Genomic DNA, 14,037 nt, shown 5'->3' on the forward strand with positions numbered 1-14,037 from the left:
TCTCCCCGTGTGTGTGAGAGAGAGAGTGTGTGTGTGTGTGTGTGTGTGTGTGTGATTGTGTGTGTGTGTGTGTGAGGGCTGCCGCTGTCACCGGAGTGTGAAGCCGCCGGTGTGAGGATCCGTGTCCCGGTGCCGCTTCTCTTCCTCCGGTGACAAACTCCAGCAACGTGGAGGATCCATCCAGCTGTGTGCGTGCTCCTGGCGTGCGCTGTCTCCCCCCCAAACCCCACGCCAGCATGAATATTCAAAAGGAGGAAGCCACGCCCCCCTGCCTCCACCTCCGGCGTCAAATAACGGGCACGCGCGTTCGCAATTAAGGCAACTCAATTAAGAGTTAATTTAAATAATGCCCTTTTTCAGTAAAAGTACCCAGAGCACAATACTACACTACTACTTCATACAAGGTAAACTAGTGCAGATATACTTTTTACCTTAATAAAAGTACACAAGTATATGAAAAAAAGTTTGAATTAAAAATAAAAGTACATTTTTTTTCACTGATATTTTATTATTAATGCATTGAAATAACAGCAATAATTACATTTTGCAATTGTAGTAAAACAAATCACATTATCATCACAGATGAAAAACTGTTTGGAAGAACTTTGCAACCATTAGTTAATACAGTATTCGGGTAAATGTACTTAGTTAATTTCTACCACTGTTTTTCATCCATTTATCGGCCAGTTAATATTTGTTTTGACTTTTGTCAGAAATCTTGTAGAATAATAAATCTGTGTTGCTGGGATAAGGTGCCTGCTTACAACTGCTATATGAAAGAGGCAATGTAGATTACCCTGGGTGTAATGTTACCCCTATAGGTAAGAGGACATCATTGCAAATTTAATTGAATATTATCAGGTATTGGTCAAGTACGTGTTCTTCAGTGAGGGACAAATTGGTCTTTCACCTTCACATTACTCAGACTCATCTATCTCATTCTCCTCTCCCATTCTGCCCTGGATTGCTTCTGCTCTGAGAAACTGAGACAGACAGAGAGAGATAGAGACACCTGCAGCGGGGCGAGAGAAACCATTGTGTTGCAGGCGTGTATGTGTGTGTGTGTGTGTGTGTGTATACACTGCAGCTCTGACCTGTTACACAATCAGGGTACTTTTTTAGCCACTGGCACTGAACCACTCAATCTCTCCACTTTTTTACCCAAAACTGAAAGATCTCATCAGCTACTTGATGGATTTCTATGAAACTCTGCGCATACATTCATTATGACTTTACTTATAGCGCCACCATGAGAGTGAACTTTGTTTTTTTTGTCATTTGATGTTTTGTGGAATTTTAATGGTAATATCTATAAGTATCGGATTGGAGATATTGAGCATAGACTGTATATGAAGATGGATGACATGACTGCTCCCCAAAAGTGAAGCCAAAGTGTCTTGATTGCCCCCTGGAGGCTGGCCGCAGTATAAGTCATAAACCCTGCCTCCTCCATGTTAGCAGATAGGACACGGACCAAATTAAACAGTACGGTTCAAACAAGGTCACTGCAGAGGGTGTGGTGGAGGCGAAAAGATGGAGCTCCTTTGTCATAATTGACGGCAGCGATTACCATTCCGCATCTGTGAGTCTGTTTTATGTTCCTTTTCAATCGATTACCTAATGATCTCCTGTTACTCTCCAACCTCTTAATTCCTTCCTTGTTTTTCTGTTTTCTTTTTTCCGTTACATGCTCCTTCTGCTTCCACCCCTCATATGTTATCTGTCTCTTTTCTCAGTCCAAATATCAGTTTACAGACGTGTCCCATCCCGAGGCACAGGGTCTCTCACACACATCAGTGTTATGTAACTTTAGTGACCTTACAATGACAATGCAACCCTGTCCTACAAATAATAATCCTAATTCATATTTAAAGGAGCTGGATTTTTATAATAAATGTAAACACCTAAGCTTAAAGTTCTTTATGTAAGGTAGGAAACACATTCTACAAGATTATATAAGTATAAACTCAATACTGATACAATGCTATATTTATTTTATCATATCAAACCACAATTTTAGAATCTGCATTATCCTTTAAGCACAAATGCAGTTACCAGTGACCACATGAAAACAATCACAACTGAAATCTTAAAATCAAATTTTTCAATTTTTTTTATATTTTCCCCAGCTGGGAGCAGCAGAACAAGTAATAAACACTTTGACATTTTATCACCTTATAAAGTTTTATGGGTTAAAATCATTTCTAAACAGCAGGCACGTACTCAGCAGACATGGAGTACCATCAGCATCATTTAGATTTAATATCGTCGGTGCAAGAAATGAAATTCAGTCAAACTGGGGCGTGATGAATGAAAACAAATGGCTCCTGGTGAGGGAGGAAGAAGAAGAGGGTCCTCAATGAAGAAGACGAGGAAGAAACTATCAATCTATCTTAGGTAATTTTTCATATGTTCACACAAGATAGTACCTGTCACCTGTCGACAATACGTCCAGTTATTCAGGAGGAACTCATGTATTTATCTTAAATAGATCTGATCTGTACAAACGTTTAAGAATCTCAAAGCTGTAGTTTTTTTCTCCTGCTCATCTGTTGATGCAAATCTCCACAGGCAGCTCACCGATTGGCCATTGGTGTGACGATGCAGGTTTATGACTCATCCTCTATTCTTAGCCAATGAGGTGACACGGGATGCTGACCTTTCGTCGCCTTAGTGACCGCTGTGACGTCACAGCCTGTCGTCTCCGTGCACTGCTGCTGTCATCATCCTCCTCGGCGGTGTGAGATGAGTGGTGGCATCAGAGCCCCGGGGGGGGGGGGACACACACAGTTTATATGTGTGCGTGAGTCAATGATTCCCCCCCACACTGTCACTGTCACACAGCTCCTCTTCATCGTCAAAGCTTTTGTCTTCATCAACCCTGAAGATTAACGACGTATTCACAGCAGCACCCTCTCATGACTGTGAATACAAATTCATACTTGACATTAATGACTTCATACGTCCAAGCAGTCGGAAACAAATGGTCAGCACAAAACCTAACAGGGCTCCAATTAAATCCTAATCAGAAAATTAACCCCCAACAAACCCTCACCAAAACCGCCCCATTAATTTATACATATTTCCTATGCGGTTGTTAAAAATAACAGGGATTTGTTGTGATGTCAAACCTTAGGAATAAATCATCTTAACTGAAGCAACTAACTACTGGTGACCGTTTCTTTTCTCTTCGTGTTTTATCATGTCTTGTGTCATACTTTGGAATTGCATTACGTAGTTTGAATCCTGCATTTGAAGGACACAGCCGACCATTCCTCTGTGGTGGTACATTAGGCCCAGTAGGAGCTTGATGGAGGTTTGGGTGGAGGAGTTCATGTATAATAAGTGCACAGTGTGGTGGGATGGAGAGGAGGTAGGTTTTTCCCATCTTATCACATGTGGCTGGAGATAAAACCATCTGCATAAACATGTATTCAGACCCGGCAGCTTTTATGCTTCTTCCCTCTTCTGCTCCTCACAAATAAAATGCCAATGTGTTCCTCCCCTGTTTCAGTCTGTCCTCTTTTTTTCTTGTTTCCTCTCTATCTCTGGTCGATCAGGGAGTTCAGAAGTTCAGAGAGAGCGATGAGACGAGGGGGAAACACAGGGGGAACAACAGAAACCGAGCTGAATAACGCCAGCACTGTGATGAAAGCCAGCCTCGTCCTTTACACGCCGTTACATCATCTACACACACACAACAAGTACAAGTTTAACTGTGTTGTTTATCTACAGGTAAGAGAAATCAGCATGTGTGAGGACAATGACAGGAATGACAAACGTATGTTGACACCGTAACATTGAGTTTCTGGATCATCTCATTCCAAAACAATTGGAATCAATCTGCTGCTGTTACATCCTCTGCTACTCTGTTCTCCATCCAGCTGCACCAGGGTGTCCACATACATGTGACTTTACCGCCCTCCAGTGGAAGATTAAACACACTACAAACTAGGACACATACATCTATGGATGTACAGTAAATATACCAACATCATTATATTTTAAAATACATATTTCTATGTATTTTAGTTGTATTAGCCAACTACATATACCCATTGTTAAATTATTGTATTCATCCTGCTAATGCCTCTTTTCCAGATGAATGCGCTGAAATTGGGCAGCAGTATCACAAACTATATGTTCGACCAGTTTAGCTTAAAGTTTAATTTCTTGTACTCATCAGCTTTAAATTGCAAAACATCATAATTGTTAATTTTTCTGTTGTCGTAGTCTCTTCCTGCACGATCACTGAATTCAGAAAGGTCGAAGCTTCAACTAGACAATGTCCAAACATCTTTTCAGTGCTACAGGGCCAGTATCAGGAAATCAAATGTCCCCCTGTAACTGTAGCTGGCAAAGCGTTTGTCTGCTGTGGTCACCACTGCATGGTCTTGGATCGCGTCAGTTTCCTGGTCAGAGCGTGGCGAACCGTCAGCATGTAGGAGCGCCTGTCAGGCAGAGGCTGCTGCTGATCCACCACCAGCCTGTCGGACACAATATGTCACCAATAACAATCAATATACTTCAGCAGTTTTGTTCTCACAGGGAACTTAACAGTACAAGTGCCGTCAGATACTGAATAAACTGTGACTGAATTCTAATCAAAACGTCACAAAAAGAGAACAAACGTCTTTTCTTTTCTAGCCACAATTTATCTTCTCACTCCTCCATTTCCTTTGTGCTTTGCAAAGAGCAAATCAATCACAGCCTCAAAAGTCAAGACTACACAGAGATTGTTTCGAGGACAAGTGTGTATTTGAGTGTGTGTGTGTGTACCACAAACTGTGTGAAGTACGGTCAAACACACCTGATGAGTTGAAACACTGCTGCCTCCACAGCTGAAATGGCTTCGGCCACTGACAGTTCCCTGAATCCACACCTACATACACACACACACACAAACATACATACACTTAAATTTCTCTGACAATTGACAAATAAAAAGGTTTTGTATTCGTACAAACTAACAAATACAATAAAATGGAAACTTCCCATGCACACAAACCTTAAATCCTTGGCCATTCGCTGTCCCTCCTCTGCTGTCACCTCCCGTCCTATTTCCAAATCAGCCTTGTTGGCTACTAGCACTGTAGGAACGACTGACACACACACACACACACAAAGTGAAGACAATAAACCGAAATGATGACTCTGTTAGCTCTGTGTCACGTTAACACATACCTACAGGACGCTCTAAACATGGAATGTACATCGGTGTGTGTGTGTGAGTGGATGACAATAGACAGATGTCAAACAGAGGATGACCAGAGACAAACTGCACTTACAGAGTGAACATAGTGAACACACTGTCCTCTGGAGATCATACTGCTGGCTCACTACCTCAGTATATGTCTACAACATTTTTAAAACCATGACAGTATAATATATAGTAAGGTTCCTGTATGAGAGATATTAGAAATTAAATAATCTTACAAAATAATTGGCATTAAAGCCACCTATTTTGCAAGATTAGGTTTTGACATCTCCCTGTGGAATTATTTACAGTGAAAAACTCCACATATCCCAATGAATTCTCTAATGTCACAGTCAGAGGAGTCTGTTCCTACCCAGGCTCTGTTTGGTTTGTTCGATGAGTTTCTTGAGGCGCGGGACCTCCAGGAAGCTGAGGCGCTGTGTGATGGAGTAGAGCAGCAGGAAACCGTCAGCCCAGCGGATAGACGACTCCAGAGAAGCCACAGTGCTGTCCTGGAGAAGATCATGCCTCAGTGAATATGGTGAACTATGATGCATTCAAAGATATCATTATAAACCACTGAAATTATTTATTGGCATGAATAAAGGAAATAAATCACTTTACACTACAAGGGGCAGCAATCCTCCCTGATCCTTAAGCCTTGAATGCTCCCTGGGCTCAGTCATCCAGGAATTCACAGACCCACAGTAACCTTCATAACTTCAACTTCAATTTCAAACATTACCTTACAAGCTACGTCCAAAATCTCCAGGTCCACAGTCTCCTGGTCCACCACCCGACTACATCTGTAGGTCACCTCTGGGGCACATTAACAGACACATTATATTCATATTATTTAATCACTATGCAGTGATGGAAGCGATGCACCCAACTATTTTCTCCATGTCTGTAACATTTATTGTGATAAACACTTGTGCGGTCTTACCCTTTTTATGGTCGTATTCTCCAATGAAGCGTTTTGTTATGAAGCGGACGCACAGCGCTGGAGACAGAAAACAGACTCGGTGACTGCAGCCAAAAACAGACAGTCACAAAGTAATTTTGTACATTTATACACACACACACACACGATCTGATCATGCATCTGATCAGTGTTCACATTACATTATGTCACTGACGCTTTGAGAAGGAGCCTCCTTGTGAAGTTCCCTGACTTGTTTAAACAGATGCACAAACGCTCTCAGGGTTTGTGTGGAAGGCGTCTGGACGGGTTCATGTTTGTTTGACTTGAGCGTCTGGTGTTCGAGGGCTCACTTTCCTTCACGCGAGACACTTTGAGAAAGGTTCTTTAAGCTTCTTCAACTTGTTATTCAAGCCTTTACGGCTGGGTCGTTATTCATATTTTCATGCATAACAACTTGCTTTCTACCTATTTTGTGAATAGAAAAGGATCCTAATATTTCATTCACATGAGAGTCTTTGTATGAAGTTACACAGAAAGAGCACAACCTTTAAAGGAAATCATAATTCTTGCATGAAAAGCACGACACATTGAAGGAATCTCCACCCTGAGAGTGGACATGATGGGAGACAGGCAGTGGTTTGGCAGTAAAACAGTCAGACGAGGTCACAGAAGTGCACATTTCCACTTCAGCGCTCAGGAAGATGGGTCAACCTCGGACCCGTGTAACATTTCCATATTAAGCAAAAATCTTCTGCAACCATGAACAAAATCTAACCCTACACTCCACCTTTTAATTCCTTTAGCTGGATTATTGCTTTGCTTACATAATCCAAAAATGTACACACGCAGGACGATCCTGTTTCTGTGTGTGTGTTGCTGTGTGTTGTTTACCTGTTTTTCCAGTGTTCTGAGCTCCCAGAATGAGGAGTTTAACTGGAACCATTTTACTGCAGGGCCACGGTTAGTCCACTGTCTGCTGTCCTGTTTGTTCCGGCATGAAAACCCTACAGAGAAAACCAGAATATATCACAATATGAAAACATAGAAATATATATAGAGGTGGATGTATAGGTTAACACTTTAAGTTGGAGTAATACTCACCTTTAAGTGAAAAAGAGTTCCAGATATGGAGTAAAACGAGTGTCAGACACTGAGCAGACAGGGAAAGAAGGGATGGGATTCTCTCCTCTCCGTCTCTGTGTGTTTAAGTGTGTGCGCCTCTGCTTGTTTGCTTTTAAGGGCTCTCTCCCTCTCTTTCTCCCTCTCTCTCTTCCTCAGGGAACAGTATATGACAAGAGCCATTAGTCTGGAGGAGAGATGTCCAGCTCCTGATGCCAGTTTCCCATTCTGGATCCATTCAAGACACGTGTAAACACACTTTTAAGAGACGTGCAAACACCCCCAATACTGACTCTGAGATGCAGTTAAGTCCCACCACACTATAATGGTTTGGAGGCTCAACAATCAAAATGCTTGGAGAACTGGAGGGGCGTTTTTGGAAGTTGGGTGTGGTGCGGTATGTTGCGCCCAAAAACAAACACAGTGAATGTGTCTGGAACTAAAGCTGCAATTACACTGGTGCTGTAATTGCTGCTGTAGTTTTTCGAAATGTACCGTTTTCTTTCAGATAACAGCTGGACAACAAACAGTCCCAGGTCGTTTAAAGTCCGAGCTCCTTTACTTCACTCGACAAGATCTCAGACGCTTTCAAAACATCCTGCAAGTCAGCAGTCAAAGTGCATTTTTCGGCAAATGCTGGTCTGTGTCTTTTAGTGTTTAAAGTATAAAAGTGAGATTTTCATGCTGGACCTGAAATGCAAAAATGTTCTCCCGTTTTTTCTTTGTCGTTGTGTTGTCTTTATGTTTTCTTATTCGCCATTTAATTTTGTGTTTTCCTTTAATGTGATGTTTATGTGTTGTTCAAATTCTACACCTTTTTGTCAAGGTCTGACCAGTTCCAGATCTGTCTAATCCTTTCCCATGAGGACAAACAGTGACAAGAGTGTAACACAATAACACAATGACACAAACCACTAAACTGGAGTAAAGACATAAGTAAGATTTTATTTATATTGTATACGTTTCTCAGTTTAGTTCAACAAAGCTCGTTGTCGGGAGCGAAAACAATTCAACTGTGTACAACAAGCATCGAGGACAACTTTAAATTAAGGAGCAGCGCTGAGATATTCCAGAGAAGTGTCGGTTGGTTATTTCAACGATGGAGGAAGAGTTTATTATCGTTTGTTTGTAAGCGGATGTGATTCAGCAAATCGATGGCTCGTCGACAGCAGCGGCTCCTTCTGTGACGGCTTTGACACATTTGGCCATCGTCTGTGAAGCCCTGCTAATGGAGTCTGAAAACAGAGAAGGTGCGGGCATAAGAAGTTTATTTCACATTTCTATATATAGAATATTTTAAACGGCGTATCCAAAATAAAAAATCACACGTACCTGTCATGTAGAAGTCCTTCACAGTCAGCTGAGGTGGCACCAGAGGAGATGCTATGAGGTCCTGATTCACTGCCTGAGAGAGGAAACGGGTTAATCAAGAGAAGTGTCGGAAAAATAGCTCCTGTGAGTCAGTGTGTGCGTGCGTGTACCTGGGCAAGTTCGATTGCTTGTTTGAAGTAGTTTGCCTCCTGAATGTCGTCATACCGCACCAGATTAGGAGAAACCTCCTCTAGTCTGGCTCGGACCTCATCCACGGTGTCGTAGGGCAGCGCCACTCCAGCCAGCTGCGAACACACACACATGTTTCTTTGGTCAATTTAAATGTTAACGTGCAGTAGGAGCGTTTGTATTTTCTTTGTGAGAAACATCCTGCTCACATCAGACACAGCTCTGATGATCTTCCAGTCCTCTCGGGCCATTCCAGGGGCGGTGACGGCCACCCGGGTGTGCTGGCTTCTGCCTTCAGTGTTCACATAAGTGGCATTTTTCTCTGTGTATGCCGCGCCTGGTAGGATGATGTCTGCCATTGTTGCTCCTACGTCGCCATGGTGACCTGGATGGAGAGGTAAAAAACAGATATCAGTAAAGTTTGACTTTCCTGTGACCTGCTGAATGTGTGGATGCTGTGTGACGTGTTTGAGTGTCAGTGTGTTTATACCCTGATAGATGATGAGGCTGTCTTTAGGCAGGTCAGCTCTGGTGATGCAGCCGGCATCAGCTCCCAGCAGGAACAGGACTTTGGGTGGATTATTCCTGATGGCGTCAACACCGGCCTTGTAGCCCAGATCCAATGCAGCCACCTGACTGGCCACTCTGGTAACACACACGCACAATACATACTAAAAGTATGAGCAGGAGGCATCTAATCGTGTTTTAAATCTTACAAACTTCACACAAGTTCTACCTGTGCAGGACGTTGAGGACTTTCCACCCCTCCTCCACCCCACTGCTGGTCCTTGCGTTTTGAGCGATGGTGGAGACGGCGCCCAAAATGGCAGCTCCGTCTTCTCGCTGCAGAGCACTGCTGCCCACAACCACGACTGGGCGCTTAGCAGCTGAAAGCACCTGGAGATGCAGATTGGAAGAGGAAAAACAACAACATCAGTTCATCATCTTGCACCAAATATCATGCAAACCGATCAGACTTCATCTTTGTGTACGTTACCTGGCAGAAGGGGTGTGTGCCATCAGCCAGCTCCTTCAGCACCGAAGTCTCCTCTCCCAAGTGGTCGTACGTGTAGCTCAGGTCAACACTGTGACCCACCATGGCGACCTGCAGCTCATTATGGAGCCAGCTGACAAGGACGAAGATGATGGGAGGTCGATTACAAACACAAGTCCATCAAATATCGTGCAAACTAATAATAATAGTGGAAATAATTTACAAGCCACAACTTTAAATGACATCAATTGTGTCGTCATATTATTTAATTTTATAACTACCAACTTTAACGGAAGCCGTGTGTTTCTGTCTCTCTCTGTGATGTGTGAGTTTACCTCTTGCGGACTCTGGCGTTGAACATCGGGGCCTCGTAGCGTGGGTTGGTTCCTATGAGCAGCAGAAGATCACAGTCCTCAATGCCGGCGATGCGCGAGTTCAACAGGTAGTTGGAGCGCAGGTCAGTGCTGCAGAGCGAGCAGGAAAAAATGGTGACAAACTGCACACCTAGAGAGACTCATAACCTTCATGACCACACAGGCAGACTTACCCTGCCCCAGCCATGGGGAAGACCTCTTCGGTGCAGAGGTTATCTGAGTCTAATCTATTGAGGAGGTCTTTGAGGGAGACCAGAGCTTCAGCGTCAGCCAACCCTCCCGCGATGGCTGCAACCTCACTGCCCTGCACGCTCTGCAGCTACAAACACACAACACACACAGACAAGCATTAATGCACAATCGAGGATACCTTTTTTTAAAGACAGACAGCATTGACATCACATCCTCCATCAGCATAGTATAACTACAGAAAGAGGACTAAACAGACAGGTTGCATAAAGCAGCAGACACAAACTTACTGCTCCAGCGACACGAGTGAGAGCATCCTCCCAGGTGGTGGCAGTCAGCTGACCTGAACCGTCCTTAACCATTGGCTGAGTCAACCTCTGTCTCTTCAGACCGTCGTATGAAAATCTGAAAACACACATTACAAGTTTCACTCCTCAGTCAAGATAGATAGCAACAAAAAAACGATTGAATCTGCAACATGTTATAGTAATAGGTTTATATTTCTGGCTGGGGTCTGTCTCACCTGGTCTTGTCAGAGATCCATTCTTCATTGACGTCTTCGTTCAGCCTGGGCATCACCCTCATCACCTCACCTCCTCTGGTGCTCACCACGATGTTGCTGCCCACCGCATCCAACACGTCGATCGACTCGGTTTTCCTGCAGAGACAGCAGAAGATTAGATTTTAAAAAACAAATGTAGCAGTTACTCTTAGTCCATCAGCTTAACTGAAGAATCCAACCCTGTCCTACCTCGTCTCCCATGGTCGTGCGGTGAATGCGTAGGGTTTGGAGGTGAGCGCTCCGACGGGACAGACGTCAATAACATTGCCTGACAACTCCGACATAAACATCTTCTCTACGTACGTCCCAATCTGCAGGTTGTTTCCTCTTCCTGTTGTTCCCAGGTCTTCCACACCAGCGATCTCACTGGCAAAACTTTAAATCAAACAAACAAAAGATCTCACTAAGTATATTTCACCAATAGAAATTACATTGCAAACAATAAGATCATCACATTATTCCTTAGAGACATAAGTATGGCTGTTCATGTTTACCGGACACAGCGGGTGCACTGGATGCAGCGAGTCATGATGGTCTTAATCAGCGGCCCGATGTTTTTGTCCTCCACTGCTCTCTTCCCTTCTGAGAAACGACTGCGGTCTGAACCAAACTGCATGGATTGATCCTGGGAACACCGCATGCAGATTGTGTTTACACTTACTTTTTCAATCAACCTTAATCCCATTCACTTCCATTGTTTAGTGGGTGAACTAGCACTTTAACTTCCATAACCTCGTCCTTTAATTACCTGCAGATCACACTCTCCTCCCTGATCACAGATGGGGCAGTCCAGTGGGTGGTTGGCTAGCAGGAACTCCATCACCCCTTCTCTGATGATGCAAACACACACACAAGTTCGTCAAGCTCATTTACAATTGTTTATTACCTACAGGTACATATTTTAAAGTTTTACAAAAGATTGTATAATTTTTTTTAATTGTACCTGGCTTTGCGTGTCTTCTCTGAGTTGGTGAGGATGTTCCAACCCTTCATGACGGGCATGGCACAGGCTGCTACCGGCTGAAGGCACACAACCAAGCACACACAAATCAAATACCACACTCAAACACAAACATTTACAGTAGTTTCTAATCCATTGTAACTACTCTCTCTTGAGTGCTTGTTCAACCTAGTGGCTACTAAAATAATGTGGCTAAGACAAGCAGATAACCTCTTGTTACCTTTGGAGCTTTCTCGATCTCCACCAAACACATACGGCAGTTTCCCGCCACTGAGAGGCGCTCATGGTAACAGAACCTGGGGATCTGGACTCCTACTTTCTCACACGCCTGATAGGGAGAGGAAAGAGAACTCAGCCAACAAAAAATATACACTAAATAATTGCCACAAAATCCTTGTCAGTATCTGTATTAGTTTGAAGTAAATGAATCTGATGCCTCTCACCTGGAGGACAGTGGTTCCTGGTTCAACCTCCACTGGTTTCCCATCCACAAACACTTCCACCATGTTGCTGGCAGCCCGCACTGATGTACGCACTGAAAATGCACATAATGCAAATTAATATGTTTAAAAATGACTCAGTTCCCACAAAGGTGTTACAGAGGTAAATCTGTATATTAAGTAGACCTATATTTAAGACATATATAAATATAATTATATTTTACAAATATACACAAGAACCTGCTATTTACCTTGACACACACACAGATGTATAAACACAAACACTTTAGATCTTACCGGTGTTGGAGGGAGCCAGACTGCTCTTGGCAGCTCCGGCTAGAGCCCGGCCGACAGACGGCAGTCGCAACATGACTCTGTGAGAGGAAGCAACATATGAGCCAATCTTATTCAGAGATACCATGTATCAAATTTCATCTGAAATTCAGAAATCTGCAATCTTACTTGGTTTTGCGACTTTGAGATCAGCAAAGTACACATTCACATTTGAACAGGAATCATTTCAAGAAAGAGAGCAACTGTCAATTCCAACAATTATCTGAAGCCCTACATGACTTTTTTTGCTCAAACCACACAGCAAATCCCAAAGAGATTATGTCACGCTCACTGAAAATTTTAAAACAAAGATCCTTTTAACGCTCAAATTTTAAGAACTGAGTCTCTGGTATTTCTCTGTAAAAGTGACCTAAACGATTAATTAACTTTAAGAATTTTTGCATGATGAATTGATCAGCAGTACAAATGATAGTGGCTTGTTAAGAGGTGAGGAAACACACATAACACATAACACCTAACACTGTTTAGGTGATGCTTTCATAACATAGCTGCAGCAGCCAGTTTTTCTTTTACTTGACATCCTTTGAGAAGTTTTTCCTCTTTGAAATTAACCTTTTCTTATATGATATTAATAAATATGTACTATGCAATATTAGGTACAGTTCTTGATTCATCAGGGATTAACTACTATGATAAAGATTAGATACAAACTTTGAACATGAACACTTAATGAAACTCAGCTTTTAAGGCAAAAGGCTGAAATCAGGAGCAACCAAAACATTCATCCATCTGCTGAACAACCTCAAAACTATTTTGATGAAGCATCTTTTATTGCAGGGTTTGTTGTTTTGGATTGAGACCCAGTGCTAGCAATGCTAAGCTAACAAGCTATCAACAACAACGTGTTATTGTCATTCCACCATGGTAACGTTTCAGGCAGATGACACACAGAGGACAGATCATCGTTTTCCACAACATGTTAAGATCATGTCAAACTGTTATAAAGCAACGTGGACATGAGAAGCAGCTAAAGGCAGCATGAACCTTGCAGTGAGGACGCAGGCTAGCAGCGTTAGCTACTCAAGGACACTGTGTTGTAAGAGGGTACCTGCAGGTTAATGGGTCAAACGCGTACTTCTACCCTTAAGATGCGGTTTGATAACGTAAAAACGTAAACTTATCTTAGAGAATAATGTTTGTCTTCGATCTTACCTTTCGCTATTTGGCCTTCTGGACCAGAACAGCGGGGAACTGAGTTTTAACCACTAGTAGAATAGCGATGGCTGCTGTTAACGGAAGTGGAAGCTCACTTCCTTCTGATATTAGACTCTAGATTCCACAATAAAAGTTTTCTGAGCATTTTACTCAATCCCTTATAATTATTATTATAATAATTATTATAATTTAACATTTTATTGTTAGCAGTAGGATAAGTAGTATTAGTAGAAGTAGTAGTATTAATATGAAACTTTAGTATTAAAT

At 42.6% G+C, this 14,037-nt stretch overlaps 2 protein-coding genes across 2 annotated transcripts; both read right to left on the bottom strand.

Annotated features, from left to right (window-relative positions):
• Positions 1-4,366: 4,366 nt before the first annotated feature.
• zgc:110699 (uncharacterized protein LOC325371 homolog) lies at positions 4,367-7,065 on the bottom strand. Its single transcript, XM_061066757.1, has 7 exons — positions 7,014-7,065; positions 6,144-6,200; positions 5,943-6,016; positions 5,571-5,709; positions 5,009-5,102; positions 4,811-4,882; positions 4,367-4,487 (listed from the first exon to the last, which is right to left on the bottom strand). The coding sequence occupies exons 1-7, from the start codon at positions 7,063-7,065 to the stop codon at positions 4,379-4,381; spliced, it is 597 nt and encodes a 198-aa protein (XP_060922740.1). The 3' UTR covers positions 4,367-4,378.
• Positions 7,066-8,166: 1,101 nt separating this feature from the next.
• On the bottom strand, positions 8,167-13,843 carry LOC132996473 (NADH-ubiquinone oxidoreductase 75 kDa subunit, mitochondrial-like). The gene is made up of 19 exons (XM_061066755.1): positions 13,768-13,843; positions 12,559-12,635; positions 12,265-12,356; positions 12,042-12,149; positions 11,804-11,880; positions 11,609-11,690; positions 11,355-11,485; positions 11,050-11,235; positions 10,822-10,956; positions 10,589-10,703; positions 10,283-10,428; positions 10,071-10,199; positions 9,739-9,868; positions 9,478-9,638; positions 9,232-9,386; positions 8,951-9,126; positions 8,723-8,857; positions 8,574-8,646; positions 8,167-8,476 (listed from the first exon to the last, which is right to left on the bottom strand). Exons 2-19 carry the CDS (start codon positions 12,629-12,631, stop codon positions 8,385-8,387), a joined length of 2,196 nt encoding a protein of 731 aa, XP_060922738.1. The 5' UTR covers positions 12,632-12,635; positions 13,768-13,843; the 3' UTR covers positions 8,167-8,384.
• Between the last annotated feature and the right edge of the window lie 194 nt (positions 13,844-14,037).

The sequence above is a fragment of the Limanda limanda genome, chromosome 23, assembly GCF_963576545.1.
Source record: "Limanda limanda chromosome 23, fLimLim1.1, whole genome shotgun sequence".
Taxonomy (NCBI): Eukaryota; Metazoa; Chordata; class Actinopteri; order Pleuronectiformes; family Pleuronectidae; genus Limanda; species Limanda limanda.

Bases quoted from the DNA above. Each gene is read 5' to 3' on its own strand.
- LOC132996473 (XM_061066755.1), bottom strand. From the start codon at position 12,631: ATGTTGCGACTGCCGTCTGTCGGCCGGGCTCTAGCCGGAGCTGCCAAG. The intron at 10,704-10,821 runs GTGAGACAGACC...GTGTGTTTTCAG, and splicing joins TGGATCTCTGACAAGACCAG to ATTTTCATACGACGGTCTGA. The intron at 9,127-9,231 runs GTATAAACACAC...CTCTCCATCCAG, and splicing joins CAGCCTCATCATCTATCAGG to GTCACCATGGCGACGTAGGA.
- zgc:110699 (XM_061066757.1), bottom strand. From the start codon at position 7,065: ATGGTTCCAGTTAAACTCCTCATTCTGGGAGCTCAGAACACTGGAAAA. The intron at 5,710-5,942 runs GTAATGTTTGAA...GATCTTCTCCAG, and splicing joins TTTTGGACGTAGCTTGTAAG to GACAGCACTGTGGCTTCTCT. The intron at 5,103-5,570 runs GTAGGAACAGAC...TGTGTGTGTCAG, and splicing joins ACAAACCAAACAGAGCCTGG to TCGTTCCTACAGTGCTAGTA.